The sequence below is a fragment of the Siphateles boraxobius genome, unplaced genomic scaffold, assembly GCF_051911475.1.
Source record: "Siphateles boraxobius isolate OS27281-9 unplaced genomic scaffold, OSU_SipBor_1 204, whole genome shotgun sequence".
NCBI classification, from domain to species: Eukaryota; Metazoa; Chordata; class Actinopteri; order Cypriniformes; family Leuciscidae; genus Siphateles; species Siphateles boraxobius.
In genome coordinates this window covers 1,148,819-1,169,925 of record NW_027508816.1, presented here as the reverse complement: position 1 = coordinate 1,169,925, position 21,107 = coordinate 1,148,819, and the positions used below count along the sequence as shown (strand labels likewise).

At 43.4% G+C, this 21,107-nt stretch overlaps 1 protein-coding gene across 2 annotated transcripts in view; it reads right to left on the bottom strand.

The window, feature by feature from the left end:
• The window catches only part of LOC143745474 (serine/threonine-protein kinase Nek3-like), a 57,966-nt gene extending 37,104 nt beyond the window's left edge, over nucleotides 1–20,862 (bottom strand). The window contains exons 1-2 of one of the 2 annotated variants that reach the window (XM_077237594.1): nucleotides 20,821–20,862; nucleotides 13,008–13,049 (exon numbers count right to left, since the gene is read on the bottom strand). In XM_077237594.1, coding sequence (XP_077093709.1) covers nucleotides 13,008–13,022 — 15 coding nt within the window. In that variant the 5' untranslated portion in view covers nucleotides 13,023–13,049; nucleotides 20,821–20,862. Of the gene's footprint in view, nucleotides 1–13,007; nucleotides 13,156–20,820 lie in introns of those variants that run through there. The other variant, XM_077237595.1, reaches the window with a different exon arrangement.
• Between the last annotated feature and the right edge of the window lie 245 nt (nucleotides 20,863–21,107).

Here is a 21,107-nt window from a genome sequence, read left to right as displayed (position 1 = left end):
TGCAGGAGACAGACGTGCTTGCATTGTTGTCGAATCCCATAATACACCTAGAAAGTGGTCCTCTGAGCTGGGAGGAGTACACTCTTTTTGGTGTTGAGCCGCAACCCCAACCTCCTTATGTGGGACAGAACGACATCTCGATGTTGAACTGCCAAAAGCTCGGACTGAGCTAAAAATCAACCAATCGTCGATATAATTTAATACGCGAATGCCCTGGAATCTCAGAGGAGCCAGAGCTGCATCCACGCATATTGTAAAAGGTGTGGGGTGATAACCTAGGCCGAATGGAAGAACCCGATACTGGTATGCTTCGCCCCTGAAAGCAAACCTCAGGAACCTCCTGTGATGAGGATGGATAGATAAGTAAGCGTCCTTTAAGTCTATTGTGACAAACCAGTCCTCGGACTGAATCTGTGACACAATCATATTTAGCGTAAGCATAATATGCTGTTTAATTGACGCAGGTCTAGAGTAGGACGCAACCCCTCATCCTCTTTCGGAACAATGAAGTAATGGCAGTAAAACCCTGACTGTCTGCAGGGAGGAGGAACCCCTTCTACAGCTCCTTTTGCAGAAGTGTCAGTACTTCCTGCTCCATAACCAAAGCCTGCTCGGGGTCCACCACAGTGGGGAGGACCCCTAGAAATCTGGGCGGACAAGAACCGAATTCTGAACCCTTTTCTATAGTGTGCAGGACCCACCGAGAAATATGTGGCAGTAGTTTCCACGCTGCCAGAAATTCTACTAGGGGAACCAGTCTCTCAAGACTGGCCTCTGGATTTGGTTGAACAGTCAGTACGGTGCCCTGAAGCGGCGAACCGGCAGGGAACAACCGAACTGACCGTTCTACGACCCTCCTCGGAGGATCGTATGGGGATGCTGACACCTCGGTGCCCTGAACGGCGAACCGGCAGGGAACAACCGAACTGGCAGCGCTGCAACCCTCATCAGAGAGTCGCACCCCAGAGGGCACCGAGGAGAAACGATTTCTCAAAACCGTCCCTGCCCCGGAGGAGCCCTCAGAAGCTTTATTAGAGATGACAGTCCTCAGATCTTGCCTCCCTTTAAATAAGTTAGTTCCAATGACCCTCCTCGGAGGATCATTGGAAAAAGCAGGCACCTCGGCACCCTGAAACGGCGAACCGGCAGGGAAACCGAACTGACTGCTCTACGACCCCCCTCGGAGGATCGTTTGGGGACACTGACACCTTGGTGTCCTGAACGGCAAACCGGCAGGAAAACCGAACTGGCAGCGCTGCGACCTTCCTCAGAGAGTCGCACCCCAGAGGGCGCCGAGGAGAAACGATTTTCTCAAAAACCATCCCTACCCCGGAGGGGACCACCCTTCAGAAGCCTGATAGCCTCGGCATCAGGGCTTCCTATTGTCCAAGCTTTTTTAGAGATAAAATAGTCCTCAGATCTTGCATATCTCTAACTGGCTAGACTGCTACCGCCACCCAAGTCCCCTTTGATTGTGGAGGAGCCCAAATGGCGATGCTCGCTGTGCTGCGAGGAGCTTAGTAGACTGAGACTGCTCCGCCCAGCAGTCTCAGGAACATAGATTGGTGAGGAAGAAACCTCTGGAACGCCGCTGAACGGTTTATTCTTAGTTTTTTGAAAGCGGAGCATCCAGAAGAACAGATATAATTTTATCTTATTTTTCTTTACTTTTAAATCAGAAAAACGTATATATATATATATATATATATATTGTGACGAGCACCCAGAGGGTTCGTCAGCGTCGCCCTGGAAACAGACGAGGAACACCTGCATGCCCTCGTCACAGGCTGATCGGCCCCAGCTGTGCCCCATCAAGCAAACAGCTATATAAGCCACATGGACTTTGTCAAAGGGGGAGAGATCTCTGCACGAGACAGAACGTTAATGCCTGTACTCTATCTTTCTCCAGAAAGCAGCAGTTGACCGCTCAGCCTCCAAGAAGCACAGCTCAGACTCCAAGAAGCACAGCTCAGACTCGCTTCACTACGAGGAAGAGGCAACACACTTCACCGGGTTTTTCTTTGTTTTTTTCTTCATGTTGTAAATAAATCCACTCTTGGGCACTTTGCATGAGCTCCCCTTGTCTTGTGATTCTTCACCCCGTGACAATATATATATATATATATATATCAGTCCGTGGCCACCAGCAGGAAAACAACCGAACTGGCCGTGTGCGACCCTCCTCAGAGAGTCGCCACCCAGAGGACGCAGAGGAGAAACGATTTCTCGAAACCGTCCCTCCCCAGTATAGTTTATCTGTTTTTGCACGACGCAATTCTCGAATAGCGTCAGTGCTGACAACCTCACATTCATCCATGTCTTTATAATTTACCCACCAGCGTTGCCTAATAAAAAAATTTATTTAGATGGCTGGTGGGTAACGTCGGGGTTAAAAATTATGACGCCGACTCGGGAGAGAGAAAGCTAGCAAGCGTCTCTTTAACCCGAGGCACTGTCATACCATGATACTTAATACCCATAGCATTACTATAGTTAGACGTAGGGCATTAAACACATAAAATAGAAACCGACTTATTCCACGATCTTGACACCTCAGTGTGGTGTGGAGATAGGGAAAAACGGCAGTCCCCGACGAGGAGGCTGAGATACAGAGTTTTTTCTGTTTTTAGATTTATTTAATCTAATAAACTCCTTATTTTCACTCTCATAAAGTTCAGCTGGCCAGAAAATATTTAACTAGCACTAGATAAACCTCCTTTTAAAGCTCCTCTTTATTCAACAGAGTTATGAGCTGACTTATTTATTCATTTATTGAAAACTCAAACATCTGCCTTTTCTTAATATCTTTATTTGTTTTGTTCTCTTTTTCTAAACAAAACACTAACGATACCAATTCCCCGGAACTGGAAATCGGCAGCACTGGATCTGGCAGGTGAAAGCTGAGATAGGGCGGAGCCCGTCCCAACCCCCGCTGTCAGATCCGTTTGCGAACCCCAAAATGCGAGTCGCCGCCGTGCATCGGCAACAGCGGGACCCGCGCGGGGAGCGCGAACCGAACCGTCCTCCTCGAAGAACGCCCGGCGGGAGCGGAGCGTCCTCACGGACAGTTTCTCGCAATGCTCACAGTCAGCCCCCTCGAGAACTGACTGTGGCATGCTCCACTCCCAAATAGTAACAAAAAGCTGATGTGTGTGTCCCCACCCGTGATATAACGTGGGCAGGGAACAACACAAAAGCTGCTTGCTCTCTTTTGCCATAATATATATATATATATTACAACTTGACAGACAACAATAAATATGACAAGGACAGAATACACAGATCGCTTGCTGAAGGCAACAGAAGCTGTCGCGGTCTGTTTTCTGGTGTGCTTTATAGCTTCCTGGTCTATGACGTCACCGCCTATGACGTCTCGCTCTTCCATTGGACTGATTATACACGTGCTTCACGACGCAATCACGCAGAGCGCTCCCACCGCGTCTCAACGCAGCTCGAGTTCCCTTGAAAGGGAAACTCTGATCCACTATCTTTGTGAGGACTCTCCATTGACGTAATGGTTTTTATACTGTACAAACTGTATATTCTGTCTCCTTACAGTACACTAACCTGACCCCTAAACCTACCCATCACACATTTCTGCATTTTTACATAAAAAAAAAAAAAACGAATTTTGTATGATTTATAAGCTTGTGTACCTCAATTGAGGTCCTCACAGTGACACGAGTCCCCTTGAGTCTGTGTGCATTCAGGTTTAAGTCTCCACCAGGATAGAAAAACATGTACACTCTCACACACTGCATAGATACTTCATTATTTAATCACACTGGCTTCACAGCAGGTTGTGTTGGCTGTAGTCAGATGAACTGAGCTGTTTTTAGGTGTTCAAGCACTTTAGTGCTGAAAACCTATTGTATTTGCTATTTGAAAAAAAAAATTGCCCTAAAACGCATCGTGCAGCCCAAACCGTAAGGCCTAGAGACTTGAAACTCGGCCAGATGGTAGGCCATACTTTTGGGGAGAAACTATCAGAGTATGACCTCGATTGGCCCATAGGTGGCGCTACAGCAACCAAAAGTACTAAATTGCTAATAACCTAGACCGTTGGCCCTGGCCTAATGCTTTTTACACCACTGTGATCCTTGGCTCAAGACGAACAAGATGTATGTCTCAGATTTCAATTTGGGCCTAAAGAAAATTGTTTACGTCCAATTTTGTCCAAAACCTACTTTTGCGAACTAGTCCCTGGTTTTTCGCCCGATCGGAACCAGACCAGTCTAGGACAATTCTCTGGACTCTCTAGATCAATAATTATCGAAAAAAAGTTGAAATTTTGCAATTGGGTGGCTGTAACAGGGTCATTTAGAAAAAGGGGTGGGGCTAAATACACTCAAAAGCCTATAAATCATAAATAAAAACTCAGAACTTCACAAAAATTGATGAGCATATGTGTCATAACATGGTGAAGAAGCATGCAAAGTTTCATGGAGATCGGACCATAGGTGGCGCTATAACTGTCAAAAAGGTCTCATTCTTATTAGGTGTTCAAGCACTTTAGCGCTGAAAACGTCTCAGGTTACGACTGTAACCTATGTTCCCTGAGAACAGGGACCGAGACAATACGTCAACGACGTTATGGGGAACGCCTCAGGCGTGACAGGTGTCTGAAATCACTATCAAATCACGTCAATCATATTGACCGGCGACAGCCCGTGAATCATTAGCGTGAATGATTAACGTGCGACCTGGAAGTATAAAAGGGCGCCTTGCAAACATGACAAATCACCTTATCGTCTGAAGGGACTGTACGGTAGGCAAGCCCCGAGGCATGGCAGGGAGACGTATTGTCTCGTTCCCTGTTCTCAGGGAACATAGGTTACAGTCGTAACCTGAGACGTTCCCTTTCGAAGGGAACTCAACAATACATCAACGACGCTATGGGGAACGATATACCAACGCCGCCATGCTAAGGGGAGTGCATGCCAAGTGGCAGTGACAACTGTCAGGACCAGCAACTTCAAATGAAACGCTAGAACCACTCACCCTCAGGTCACACTGGGCTGTCAGTGACAGCATTCCCTACGGTCATAGCCCAAGCTACAGCCTCACAGAAAAACCTTCATAAACATGGTTAAATGAAAGGTCTACCTGGGCCGGCTCCGGGCCTGGAACCTCAGCTTCCAATTAGAAGGGGTCCCTTCTAGGGAATGTGGCTAGGGAACCCAAGGGAACCCCAGCCAGTCACTATTCAGGGGAACGTACTCACCCCGAAATGCCACCAGGACGGCCTGACCTGGCGCCAGTACATAGACACTTAGTCTGGCCAAATCCTGTCTGTCTGAAGACAGGGCCTCTGGACAAATGCCTTAAGTAAGGCATCCAACCCGAGGGACTGCAAGCTGGCAGAGAACCACTCGGCCCGGATCTCAGAGACGGGATATCCCGGAGAGTATGACTCAGCATAGTGCTTTTCAACCCTTGCTAGCGAGGGGAGTTCTCTACTCGATCCATGGATCAACCCAGTGTCTGTGTTTCAAAACACTGAGGAGGCCTGTGAAGGCCTAAGGGCTGATCTAACTGGGAGGCCTCACGAGAGGCCTACGACCGTCTGACCAGACTCAGGAAGCCGCATGCTCATAGAGACCCTCGGTGAGGGGAGCACAAGGTCTGCCTGGTAGGCAAACCAGGCTGTAGGCAGAAAAGGTTCCGGGAGGGAACCAATAGCAGAGAATGAACACTTTAGCGAGCCAGGGCGCAAGCTCGCCTTCAGCAGCTGCCTATTAAGGCTAGCTGAAACTGATAGCAAGTGACCACTAGCTTCATAAACCCAGCACCACTAGGGAACGTTACAGGGAGGCCCGGAGAGGCCTACTACCTGATAGCCAACGTAAGTGGGAATTCACCTTCAGGGAGGCCCGTGAGGCCTACTACCTGATAACCACAGTATGTGGGGTGCTCACCTTTAGGGAGGCCCAGAGAGGCCTACTACCTGATAACCACAGTATGTGAGATGCTCACCTTCAGAGAGGCCAAGAGAGGCCTACTACCTGATAACCACAGTACGTGGGAACTCACCTTCAGGGAGGCCCGGTGAGGCCTGCTACCTTACAACCACAGTATGTGAGGAGCTCACCTTCAGGGAGGCCTGGTGAGGCCTACTACCTGGTAACCACTATCTGTGGGAACTCACCTTCAGGGAGGCCTGGTGAGGCCTACTACCTGACCGTTCTCATTCAAGGAGGCCTGGAGGAGCCTACTACCTGATAATCACAGCATGTGGGAACTCACCTTCAGGGAGGCCTGGTGAGGCCTACTACCTGATAGCCAACGTAAGTGGGAATTCGCCTTCAGGGTGGCCGGGTGAGGCCTACTAACTGATAACCATCTTAAGTGGGAATTCACCTTCAGGGAGGCCTGAGTGGCCTACTACCTGATAACCACTGGTAGCTTTGAGCCCTGAGTCAGGGTGATAGTATAAGGTGGCCTGCTAAGGCCAGTCAGCTGGGGACTCGCCTATCAGGGAGGCCTGGTCGGGCCTACTAGCTAATAGCAAGTCATATTCTGCCATAAAGTACACTGTTGGAAACCATACTACACAGCATAATTTACTAATGGGCTTCCAGTAGCGCTATAAGGTAAGTCCCACAATGTTGGGACTCACCTCCGAGGAGGCCTGTTTAAGGCCTACTACCCATCAGTGAGTCAACTGCCCGAACCACCAAGGCCAACCACGTAAAGTGAGCTGGCCTACAGTGCCCTCTGGGGGGCTGTCCAATCAAGGAGGCCTGCTGAGGCCTACTACCTAATGGCGCAACCTTCGTTGGCAGAAAAACTGTTTACACAGCGCCTACAGCATCCTGGTGCCTAATCACATTGCCCATGGCAGTGTACTCCGCAAGAAAGCTAGCACCCTTAAAACAAGGGGAGTACAACATACGCCACTCTGCCTCAACGGAGGCCCCAGTTAGTCAGGGGCCTACCATCTATGCATGGGCGTCAGCTCAGGGCAGTGCTCTGGCTTCAGGGGAGCGTACTTCGATCAAAGAAGAAGTGAACCCGAGCCATAGTGGTGCGAGGTAGGATAAAACAGAACTGGGAGTGAAGTGCTCAGACCTACCCTGTATCACAGGGGAATACTCACACCTCACCCTGAGGTTACCAGGGTGCGGGCCTGCCAGCGGCTCTAGGGGTGACAGAAATGTATCTGTGCCCAACCTAGGGGAGTGGGGCTTGAATGAAAGCCAACCACCTACAACCTAGCGCTCGAGCAGTAGCTCAGCGAGGTGAGTGAAGCCTAAACTGGCGGCCTAAATCCGTAGGCCAGTTCTGCATGGCAGGGTCGGGCAGGAAACCCAGTCTTCCTCGTGAAGCGAAAGACGGCCTAACCCTGCTCAATAAAGACATATATACCACGGAGGCCTGTTTGAGGCCTACCATGTCCTTACAAACCATCCTCTGCACCACGCTGCATTACTCTAGTCACCCCAGAATGCAGAGAAGGGGGCGGGCCTTGGCCTAACGACTCCCACGGGAGGAGGCTGTTTATACAGGGATGCTAGAAACCAACATTCACAAAGTGAAGGGTCAGAGGAAGAAATGCTAAATTTTTTAGCAGAGCGCCTCTATTATCCCTGGCACAGCCTAGGCCAGCTACAGAGGTGGCCCTGGTGAGGGCCAGCCTGCAAGCATAGATCAATCTGAGGGCTCGGAGGAGCCACAGCCTTACTAAAGAATATAGTCTGTATTATTCCATACAAAGGGCTGCAGAATCGCTCAGCCTAATGAAACCCAAACAGAGCTCAAGGGGCGAAATACTCAGGAAGAAGTCAACGGACCCGTGGGCCGGACATAAGATCTATCTGAAGCTCTAGCGTCAGTCAACACTCTAAGTAAAAAATTCTAAGAGAGAGACCAACTACTCTACCCTGAGGTGGCTAACAGCCCGAAGGCTAACATAGTTATCGTTCTGGCCACCTAACGGGGAACTTCAGGGCCCTAATGATCCAGGAAACTTCTCTTACCTTATTACCTTGACATGACCCCATAGCTCTATACAGGGAACGAGGTCTGTAGAGAGATACATCTCGGAATTTTAATTCACAAAAAATGACTCTTAAAAGACCAGTCAGCTCACCTGCGGCGTGCGGAGTGAAGACTCGCCAGATAGTTCTTTATGACCCTGGGGTCCACCACTTTACATGCCTGAAAGAGGCGTTTCTACTAGCCAAGCCTAGGCGGGCCATTGGAACATCGTTCTTATCATAGGCTCAGCCCCAGGCCTGATGTAATGAACGTCTGGGGAGTCAGAAGAGAGGAGAGGGCTGGATTTCTTTTTAATGAAGCCCTCCGGGGAGATTATCCATCAGCGACACTGTGTGCGCTTGTGCTGGATAACCTCCCTCAGATCCCTCTTCTTGCGGGAGTCACGCCTCTTCTGCGCCCTGTTCCTCCACGGAGGGGGCGCACGAGAGGCGACACTGGCTCTCTGGCCCTGTCTACGGTCCTCGGACCGTGAAGGGCCAGGCCCTCCCGCCTGCCTGGGTGTGGAACCGGATCTCAGCGGTATGCAGGATCCTGCAGCAGGTCGGCCTGGTATGCCTGCAGCACCGCCATAGTGTGCAGGGAAGCACCAGCCTGAACCGCTGTCGTGTATGCTCTGCCATTCAAACGTGCTGTTGACTTTAGCGGTTTGGATGGCAGGGTTGGAGCTCTCAGTGTCGACGCCTGCCCAGACACGAGATAGTTCACAAACGACTCGTCAAATGGGCGGCATCGACACATACCCATGCTCTGCGATCCCCTCAACATCAGCGAAATTAACCCGCTGATGTCGGCTCTTCCATGCCCTCTCGATCTCCGTGTGAAGATCAGGAAGGAATGGAAGGCTCACCTGAGCTGGTGGTGTATGGCAGGGGAGAAACCGATCGCCAAGCCTACCGCGAGCGGTCTCTCCTCTAGCGCGTCGCCATGGCAGCTACAGCCTGTTGGCGGCGCGCTCCACAACATCCACCAGGTCTGCATACACGGGGCAGGGTGGCTGAGAGGGTTCAGGATCTACCTGATTATAAACCTCCTCAGCCATCTCCTGCTCGTCCTGAAGAGCAGCAACTGCAGGAAACCATTGGTGCCTGCAGTTCGCCCTCGTCAGCCGTCGAATCATTTGAGAGGTTTACAGGACTCTCAAGATGATCGATGAGCTCTATCTGGAAACCCATGATGCAAGTCGCCGCTCTGCCTCGGCACGAGCGGGACCACGCGGACCAGACGTTGAACCCCCTTCACTCGAGAAGAGGGCCAGACGAGAGCGGAGCGTTTTAAGAGAAAAACGCTCACAGTTCACACAGAGGATTCCCTCGAGAACCTCTCGTGCGCGCTCTTCTCCCAGGCAGGAAAAAACACACTCGTGTGCTGTACATTTCGTTTTCTTACCGTTTCATTGAGTAGCGTTTTCAAACAGACAGTCCCTGAAGACGATGAGATGATTTGTCATGTTTGCAAGGCGCCCTTTTATACTTCCAGGTCGCACGTTAATCATTCACGCTAATGATTCACGGGCTGTCGCCGGTCAATATGATTGACGTGATTTGATAGTGATTTCAGACACCTGTCACGCCTGAGGTGTTCCCCATAACGTCGTTGACGTATTGTTGAGTTCCCTTCGAAAGGGAACCTATTGTATTTGCTATTTGAAAAAAAAAATTGCCCTAAAACGCATCGTGCAGCCCAAACCGTAAGGCCTATAACTATAACTGTTAAAAATCTTTAAAACCATATATTTCCTATGGTAAATTGACTGTATTGGCTGTAAATGGTCTTTTCCATCTATTATGTCAGTGGTTAAATTAATGCTAAATAAAACTTAATGTCTTTTGATGCTTTTGTGCTTAACGGCCTTAAAGGCCTTAACTGCTCGAACACCGCTAAATGCCTGCTTGCAGCTTTAATTTTGTTTTGTTTTTGTTTTATGTACCAGTGGTCACTCTGCTACATTTACAGCTGAAAAAAAGTAAACTAGGCATGTTTAACAAGATTTCATCTTTAATATGAATTAGTTTGTCTGAATTTTTCATCGCTTTTTCTTGTATACGTTTAAGTTCCATTTATTTGGTTAACTGTAATCTGGGTAAACATTAAACTTTGCTGAAATTAATCGTCTCGCTTTAGTCTACACTGGAAGTGTTCTGTTTGCTCTGCTAAACTATAATTACTAAAACTAAAACTGAAACTAAATAAAATAAAAACTAAATAGAAATGTGTTTGCAAAATAAAAACTACACTAAAACTAACAAAACAATTAATGAAACTAACTAAAACTAAACTAAAATTTAAAGCAAATTTGAAACCTATATTAAAATAAAAACTAATTTAAAAAGCAAAACTATAATAACCTTGTCGGGGACAGCTTTGAAGTGGTTTCGGTCCTACTTTGCTGACCTTTCCCAGTTCATCTCAATGGGTGACCATAGGTTTGAGATTAGCTCTGTTCTCACTGGTGTTCCCCAGGGGTCAGTTCTGGGCCCTTTACTTTTTAACATCTATCTATCACCACTTGGCTATCTCTTGAGATCGCTCGGCCTCCATTATCATTTCTATACCGACGATACGCAAATTTATATACACTCAAAACCAGATGAGCGCTTCGAAGTTGATTTTCTTTCTGGCTGTATTACTGAAATAAAAACCTGGATGAGTAATAATTTCCTGTGTTTGAACAGTGATAAAACTGAAGTTATGCTCATTGGTTCTCGTCATCAAACTTCCAAAGTTGGTTCTCTGTCTTTTAATCTTGATGGCTCTGTTTTGAGTATCCAGAGTAAAATGAGGAACCTTGGAGTTATTTTTGATGCTAATCTTTCATTTGATTCTTTCATTCAGAGTACTGTTAAAACATATTTTTTCCATCTTATAAACATCGCTAGATTGCGGCCAATGTTAACTTTTCCCGTAGCTGAAAAGCTGATAAATTCCTTCGTCATCTCTCGGATTGACTATTGTAACGCTCTTTTAGCCGGAGTTTCTAAATCTACACTACACAAGCTTCAACGTGTACAAAATTCTGCTGCTAGGATCTTAACTGGGTGCAGAATATGCAACCATATCACTCCGGTTTTTGAATCCTTGTGTAAGAATTGATAAATTAGGAAATTCCAGACAGTCTGTTTCGGGGGTGACCAGACACTGAGAGGACAAAAGGACTTACACTTGCATTGGCTCCCAGTTAGGTTCCGAGTCGATTTTAAGATTATGATGCTTACATATAAGTCTTTGCATGGTCTGGTTCCAAATTATCTAGCTGAACTGTTACACCCCTACACTCTGAATCGCAGATTGCGCTCCTCACAATCGAGAATGCGGGTGGTTCCTAAAACTCACTTAAAGTCTATGGGTGACAGGGCTTTTTCCTTCTATGCACCTGTCCTTTGGAATTCTCTGCCTCTTGGACTTAGGGAAGCCCAGACTTATGCCATTTTTAAAGGTCAACTTAAGACATACTTTTTTAAACTCGCATTAACCTGTTGATGTGTTTGCTTTTAACAATTGTGTATTGTGTGTACAGTGCTTTGAGAAGCTGCTTTTAAAGGCGCTTTATAAAATAAAGGTTATTATTATTATTATTATTACTCTTGGTTCGGGCCATATTACGAGCTCGGAGCATATTATTTTATTATTATTTTCAGTCGTTAAACTAGCAAACGTAAATTTTGACATGCCCTAAGTGCACTTGAAAGTACACTTAAGTACACAAAAGAGAGCCCCTTGTGTTTCTGCTCGTCTCTTCTACTTTTTTGGTTCTTGTTGTTCCTCTTTCCTTCATTGATTCTGCTTGTTAACAGCAGGTGTGCATCAATAATGTTTGAGAATCACTTACATATTCACTTAATTATCTCATTGCAACTCTTACATTATGTTCTTGCTCCGGCCATGCAATAAACGCACATTCTTAAATGAGCGAGGTTTTTTAAGTGAATTTCAACTGCTCATGGTATGATCCATTTTAGTGGTGGCCAAATTACACTTGAAAATCAATAAGAACTATAGAAATGTATATTAACAAGTATATTAGTGTTGTCAAAAGTACTTGGTACTTCGGTAACAAGTCGGTATTGAAAATGTAAAAAATTGATTTTTCATAAACATCATAAACACCTCTGATTGGCCATTGTGTTCACGCGCTCATCAGATATGTTTGTGATTGGCTACAATGATCAACGCACAGGACCGTTTGAGAGCACACAGAGGTGTTTGAAAGCACAAGCAGGCGTATATCAGCCCCAGTGGACCAGTCCTGCTTTCAAATGCTCCCGTGTGTGTATCTGTGTAAGTGCTTTCTGAAGAGCGTCATTGATGTATATTTATAACATGTTTTTGAAGCGCTGATCATTGTAGCCAATCACGGACATATTTGATGAGCGCGTGAGTACAATGGCCAATCAGAGGTGTTTATCACCTGAATCAGCCCTTCATCAAACTTATCAAGCCCGCCTCAGATTATTTTTAATCAATGCACAAATAATAATAATTATTGGGTGGGCAAGGCAGATGTTTGGATGGGCTCAGCCCACCCCTTTCCATGCCTAGATCCGGCCTCGGTTAGCGCTGTGCTTTTATCCCAGCCAACCCATTGGGGACTATTTCTGCCCTATATAGATCACAGTATGGGTACTAGAACAGTGTTTTCAGACACTGCTTATGATTTATGGGGATTAAAAAAGAGTGGTTGGATTTTTATCATTATAGAGTGGTTGGTTACACACAGTGCAGATTTATGTTCTAACAACATGTAAAAATGAATTTTGGTAGAAAATAGGTCCCCTTTCATGTGAGATCATTATTTCATAATGTAATTAACAAAACATTTTTCAAAACATTCAGTTGCATTTGTTCTCATTCATTTAATACTAATTCAAGTAAATGATCAAAATTAATAATATTAATACAAAATATATAAACAATTATTTTTATTACACTGAAATTAATGCAGGTAAATAATTTTACTCTTCCATAAAAAGCTCATGAAGTTGAACTCAAAACTCCAAATTGTAACTCACCGGCATGTCACCCATGTTTCCACCTCAGAATTGCTCAATAATCTGCTAAACACAAAATTATTTATTACATTTATTTAGAATACTTTCTCTTCAGTTGGTCACTCTCGGCGTACGTTGTGACTGACGAATAGGAAGCTCACTAGAGAGCCCAATCTACTTCGAGTGAAACTAAACAAGCCATTGCACATTGGCGTGCAATCATTTGCATCAGCTGCGCAGCCTCGCAGCGCGGGTATATAACGAGCAGCAGGTGCGATTACACTTCAGTTTTTTGCTGAGGAGCCAAGCGTTTCAATGCTGTTTAATCTACTGAGTAATAAAACAACGAGCAAGCTCTTCAGGAGAATCTCTCGTGTCTGCTGTGGGAGATACAGCGCGGCAGTGGGGTCGACTTTCTTTTTCTCTCTTTTGTTTTTGTGTTACTGAGCAAAGCAAAAAGAATGTTTTCACAGCTGGTAACAGTGCGCCAAGGGCACTTAAAAGCCATTCGTAAGACCGCCGTGAAGAGAGCGCATGACAGGTTGCACATCTCCTGTCTGTGTCCGCTGCGACCGCTCCACTGTGTGCTTCAGTACCAAGGAGAGCATTTCCCTGATAGAGCTTACATGGGTGTGAGTTGCGTCTTTCTAAAGATGACATTCCACCTGTGTGTTTCTGGATGCGGTCGTTTTCTGTCCTCACTGACGGGCCGTGATCATGGTATCGCATGCCTGGGAAACATGTGAGACTGTGTTTGTGGGTGGTTCATGTTTTCGCATGGGAACATGACCACGGCGGCATGCCGGTCAACTCTTCTTTCTCCGGAAAGCTTGAATCCCGTCTGTTGTTGTCCAGCCGCTGCTTGTGTGGGAATGCTGGTCCTTCAAAAAAAAAAAAAGGGGGTAACCCAGCGTTTCATTCAGGTCTCCAGCTGAGGGCAGATGTCGATTGCTGCATCGGAGAGAGGGGCTATTTCGTTCTGGAAATGAGGATGATGCTGAGTTCCCTGCATAATATAATGTTCCGATCCAATCTGAACATTGACCTGTAATGCTGCCTGAATCATAATCCTACACTGTTCGTTCATTGGCCAGAGGAGAACAGGCCCCCCGACTGAGCCTGGACTGAGCCTCCCAAGGTTTTTTTCTCCATTCTGTCACTGATGGAGTTTTGGTTCCTTGCCACTGTCGCCTTTTTCACCTATCTTCGCCTTTGTCGCCATTGGCTTTTGGCTTGCTTAGTTGGGGACATTTAATTTAATATTTAACAATATTATTACAACATTATTTTTCTGTTATCTCTGTAAAGCTGCTTTAAAACAAAGCGCTATATAAATAAAGGTGACTTGACTTGACTTCCCACTGTAATACTGTGTGTGCTTATCCAGAAGCACCCCTGGCTGGCCTTGCAGAGGTGCAAGAGGTCATCAAAGTACGCTTTTTCGATGCTCCCATCTCACAAGGTGGCCTTTTCGGCAACACTGTTGAGAACTGGCCCAGCAGTTCTCCGCAGTGGAACCTGTTCGCCGAATGATGTTCTTCTCGCCGACAAGACCCCTGAAGATGTTTGATAGGGTCCATGCTTTCCTTCTTGCAGCAAGGGTTGGAGGGAAGGCTGTCTCACTCAACCCTCAAAGTACATGCTGCCGCAATTTCAGCATATCACGTCCACATAGATGGCAAAACAGTTAAAAAGCACGACCTGGTCTTTAGGTTTCTTAGGGGGCGAGACGATAAATCCTCCTCAACCCCCCTCCATACCCTCTTGGGACCTTTCCCTGGTGCTTTGAGCACTCCAGGATGCTCCCTTTGAGCATTTGCAATCAGTAGACTTAAAGCTTCTCTCCATGAAGACTTTGCTGCTGGTTGCATTGGACTCTGTCAAGAGGGTAGGGGACCTGCACGCATTTTCGGTCTACGAATCGTGCCTAGAGTTTGGGCCAGGTGACAGCCACGTTGTACTAAGACCCCAGCCTGGCTATGTGCCCAAGGTTCCTACCACTCCTTTCAGGGACCAGGTGGTGAACCTGCAAGCACTGCCCTTGGAGAAGGCAGACCCAGCCCTGACTTTGCTCTGTCCCATTGATGCTCTGCATATGTACGTGGACAGAACTCAAAGCGTCAAGACCTCAGACCAGCTCTTTGTCTTTTACGGAGGCCAGCAGAAGGGAAAATCGCCTTGGCTAACCAAGCACAAGGCATGCCCTGCCCGCTCAGGCTACATGCTCACTCCACGAGAGGCGTTGCATCCTCCTGGGCGCTGGCTCGTGGCTCCTCGCTAACACACATATGTAGAGCTGGGGGCTGGGCGACACCTAACACGTTCGCTAGATATTATAGCCTACGTTTAGAGCCGGTCTAATCCCGTGTTCTCACCTTAAACAGGTAGAAGCACCGAGAGGCCCGGCTCTGTCGGCTTGCTACACCCTACTGTGCACCCGTATTACTCCAGAGTGAAAAACCTGTTGAGTCATCCAACACCCTCGGCCCGGACATGGCGGAGCGTCCGGCGCCAGGCCTTTATCCGCTGAATCATTGAGAGCCGGGTCTAGGCTGTGTCCCATATGTGTGATCCTACGGGGATCCCATATGTGTATATTTTCTCCACGGCTGCTCCTAACGGAAGTCCGTGTCTTTCACTTGGACTAAGTCACCCAGTATTCATATGTAGTACAACCTTTGGGCTAGTCCATATGTATTTCCCACATAACTCCTTGAAGAAAGTGGCTTCCGCAGCATTCTCCTTCCTAACAGAAAGGGCACGCTTTCCCAGTGTTGTCCATTGTCTCACTGTATGGGTTATAACGGAACAACAGTGACAGATTGACAGTGACAGCCCTCTCCTATCGTCCTTCCAGGCAAGAAGGGGTAGAAGCTTGCACAGGGCACTGGATGGGGTCAGTAGCTGTGGCGCTTTGGTAGGAATTCCTATTCGTCGGTCACAACGTACGTAGAGGGTGACCGTCTGAAGAGGAACGTCTCGGTTACATATGGTAACCCTCGTTCACTGAAGGAGGGAACGGAGACGTAGGTCCCGTCGCCACATCTGCTGTCTCCCGCCAGGGCGGCCAGCTTATCAGGCTTGGCTCCTCAGCAAAAAACTGAAGTGTAATCGCACCTGCTGCTCGTTATATACCCGCGCTGCGAGGCTGCGCAGCTGATGCAAATGATTGCACGCCAATGTGCAATGGCTTGATTAGTTTCACTCGAAGTAGATTGGGCTCTCTAGCGAGATTCCTATTCGTCAGTCTCGACGGATGTTGTTAGTTACCATATGTAACCGAGACGTTTTTTTCCCACAAAATGGGAATATGAGCAAGTTCCCATACCAATCAGTATTTACATGTAACATGTTGTTAGTGTCATAGATATATACATATCCACTTTCCATTCTTTTTAACTTTAACACAGAATCTTGGACACAGGTTGGAGATTCAAGTCCCTTTTCTGAATTTGTTCCAAATGACCAATTTGGTCTCTCTCTGTCAAAATGCTGGAGGGCGTGATTTAGTGTCTGTTTTAAAACAGACTTTCCTTGCTCGTTGTCAAATGGTTTTTGTAAAGGTGTGTAGTACTAAATTTCTAAGCCTCACTGAGTCATTTAACTTGGTACAAAGATCCTATTAAAAGATCCTACTCATATACATGGTCACATTTTGGACATACATTGTAAAATCTAATTAGTTAGACAAACTTTAAAAATAAAAAAAATAAAAAACAGTATGTATTGGTTACAACATTAAAAGCTACACTGCGTAGCTTGCTACGTATGTTCTTGCTAAATTGCTCCCAAATGTAAAATTGTTGTATCATAATAGTAGAATAAGTAACCCTTAGTTCTATAATACTTACAGTATAAATATTTTTTTATTCTCCTGGTTGTTACCCCTTTATTCCCCAAATTTACATATTGTTCCCTTATACTTACATGTAAGTACTTTATAGGTACACTGTAATTACCGAAAGTTACACTGTAAAATCGTTTTAACCTTTAATGTCCGCACCAAGAAAAAAGTGATGGAAAAATGTTTTGTTTGCATTTCTTATCTCCTTATGTCGCTAGTAACCACACTCAATGTATTTTTTTTTCCAACACATCCCATAATTTTTAAAATATCGGCCTCTACCAAATGGTTGAGATGTCACTTAATGGTAAAAAATGGTACCGGAATTCATACACATACTTTGCCATACTTTTTCATTGCCCATCATAATTTATGATCAAAACCTTTTCTAATCTTGACAAAACACATTGTCAGAAAGGTCTGAGTCTCAAGGTTCCATATTTTGTGACAGAAGTGATATTTGGACAGAAATGTATTTATTTGTTACAGCAGAATGCATACAATTAAATTCAATGGAATTTATGTCATTTTTGGTATTACGCCTAAACAAAATCTCATGGGAACTTCAATTTTTGTGATATCAACTTCAAGTTTGGAACACAACTTGGTTAGATATATGGCTTTGATTTTATAGTAAAAAATATTTTGTAAAATATATATTTTATATAAAAGAAAAAATATTAAGTACAGTATATTTGATTTAATGTAAATTTAAAACTTCCATAACTTTTTCATACTTTAATTTGCTTTTCATGCTTTGACTTCAGCAATAATCTGCTGAGTGTTTTCTTTAAAACAAGACCAAACTTAGGTCTATATTCCAAAGCATTCTTGAATTACAACCAAGTTTTAACCCTCTGATGGTCTATGGGGTCCACTGGACCCCAAATGACTTTCGCTTGAATTAAAAAAAAAAATTCTCTTTTTTTCAAATGATATGAAACTTCCTACGGCTCTCAACACTTCCTAGATCTACAAAAAAAATATTTAAATGGAATGTTATCTGTTTTTATGTAGGCGTGACAAAAATAGTCACACTCGTGGTCTTCGGGGTCCATTGGACCCCAAAAAATTAAATTAAATTTTGTAACAGAACAATATATTTTTTTTTTTACAAATATAATTTTACTCTGTTTATTAATGTTTTTACTCAACATTTGTGCAGTTTTTGGAGGATTTATGATATCTGATATCTTTTAAATATCTATAAATAAATAAATACATATTTATTTATCATTGGACTCAAAATAGACAAAATTCATCATCAAAATCAGAAATAACGCAGAACATAACGAAAATTCTTTTTTTTTTACAATTTTTTTTTTACTGCTTTATTTGCTAATTTGTTATTTTTGTTCAGTTGAAATAAATGATAAAATCTTAAGACTCCAACATTTCTCTTTGTAACATTTTGTTCAGGTTTGATTATAATCATACTGTAACATTATTGAAAAACTGTTGTTTTTTCAGTACAAAAAAAAAAGCTAAACTTTGACAAAAAGTATTTTATTTTTGTTATAATTGTGATTTTATAATATTTAGACATGAATCCAACTGAATCCAACTTTAGAAACTTTAGAATCTTTCAGTAATTCAAATAGCATATAGGCCTTATGGAGCTCTATAGCCATCTAGTGGTTAAAGTGATTTATTACAAATTTTAACCTGTATTTTCAAAAAAATGGGCAAAAATCTTACATTAAACCTTGTAAAATTATCCATGGTATCCCCAGGAATGAAAGTTAGAAATCTGGGTCTTTTATAAAGTTTATTTAACATAAAATGCTGTTTTTTTGTAAAGATCCTATTTAAATAAATATTTATTTATTTATAGAAATTAAAAAGAAATCATAAATCCTCCAAAAACTGCACAAATGTTGAGTAAAAACATTAATAAACAGAGTAAAATTATATTTGTTAAAAAAATAAATATTGTTCTGTTACAAAATTAAATGTTATTGTCTGGGGTCCAATAGACCCCGAAGACCACGAGTGTGACTTTTTTTTAAGACCATGTGCATTGTAATGTCCATTCTCAAAAAGGGGGGTGACAGTTAACCGTTATGTGCCAAATCAACTGTTTGGTTGAGCATGTTTTTGAAAATTATTAAAAACATACTTAAGTTTTTTCATGGCACCAAGTAACTTAATTTTGTAAAGTTAGGGTTCTTATAGTGTAATATGTAAAAAAAAAAATGCTTAGCTTGCAAAATTTCACCAAAAACAGTTCACATGGCTGGGGTGATTTATTTGTTTCTGACATCCATGTTAGAAGGAGTGTTGTGAGATTGACAGTGCTGTTGATTGACACTGAGACATCTAGTGGATTTTTTTGGCATAACATACCTCAACCAGATGGTAGAGATGGCTCAATCAGTTTGAGTTAAGTTAGGTACTCCTCTCAATAAAATATAGTGACTCAAAATTACGGAGTACTTTCCAGGCTGTAATCTAAAGCGTTACCGATTGTTTTGTTGTTGTTGTTGTTGTTGTTTTGCTTGATGGCACTCAAACCAATCAATTCATCTTAACACGCTTGTCTAATAGCAAGTGAGTATCAAAGGTTCTGAGTATCAGAGAGACCGTTTAGTTACCTAAAAAGTGTTAGTTAGAATCACTCTTGTAATATATAGTGTACTGCTTACCCACGGTTTTCTATTTCTGAGCTTTAAATATCTAATAAAATGCTCTCGGACCATCAGTCAATTTATTTTCTGTCTCTACTTTTTCATTTGTTGAAGTTCAAACACAGTCTCTGTATTATTCATCTCAATCTCGAATGATTTTTAATCCACTTTTTAATGATTTGAGTTAGCAATTGGCTCTGGATTCATCGCTTCTTGGCCTGGATTTCGACAAGCAAATCAAGCTTGTAAATGCTGGTTGGTTGAATGTTTTAAATGTAACTGCTCCTCTCAAAGTCTTTAAACAAAAGCCCAGTACTGAACGGTCTCTCTGATACTCACTTGCTATTATACAAGTGAGTAGAAAAGTGAAAATAGAAAAAGGACAGATTACCAGAATGCTGCAAAGTCTGTGAAAGCTGAATATTTTTCAAATTAAATTTCAAACAATTAGGTTTAAGACACTGTGGCACTACAGGCTATAAAAGGGTTCTGTCGGTGTTGTTATCCTCAGAGCCCAGTGTGTTCTTAATGCGGGCCTGCCCGCGATTATAGAATATATAGCAAAATCTCGAGCCATTTTATTAAAATATATAGAAATGTATGTAAAATGAAAATAAAAAAAAATCTGTAGTTAAACAGCAACAAAACAGTTAAATGATAAAATGGTCAAATGACAGGAAGCCAAAAAAAAAACTGTAAAATTGAAGTAAAATATCCTTATTTAAATAAACGGAAATACACAGTTATAGGTATTTCCTGAATTATTATGGATGAAATGTGACCAGGACATCGGGGTTACAACCCTACTCTTTATGAGAAGTGCCATGGGATTTTTAATGACACAGAGAGTCAGGACCTCGGTTTAACGTCTTATCCGAAGGACGGATATTCAGTAAACGTTTTACAGAAAAACACAAAAAACTAAAACTAAACTAAAACTAAAAACACTGTTATTTTACAGGTACAGTATTTCCTGAATTATTAGTGTTTAATGATCTGTTGGGATTTATAGTGTTTCTGTTGTCTGAGTTTTGTCACTTAATTTAAATTAGGATATTTTACTTTAATTTTATGGTTTATGTTTGTCAATAACAGTTTTTTTTTACGATTTATTTTCTTACAGTGTAAAGTACACTTTTTGACAAATCCACTTTTTATAACATTGTGTCCCTATTTATTATATTGTTTGAATATTTAATTATCATTTACTTAATTTGGTTTAGCTTCATTTGGATTAACCCTGCAGGGATATTTCATACCATCACTGAAATACAAAAATACCCTAATACTTTCATATTATGAAACCATTTGTATTATTTTACCATGTAGCCATAAAATAAATATTTCAGAATATTGTTCTCACCTTGAAGAGTTTCTTCGAAGAGTTTTTAGTGAGACGATATTTAACTATGACACCCACTCATGTTTATTATATACCCTGCTGGCACTGTGAGGGGAGGAGTCCAACAAAGAACATGCATAGACACATATTTCAGTCTCACTTTTGATTTTGAAATGTAATGTCTTACACAAAAACAATCCAAAACTTCTCAAACCTATAATGCCATGACAATATTTCATACTGGTCCAAAAAATGGCACATTAGATTCATGTTAACTAGAAACACAATCACTGTGGAATTGTGATTTT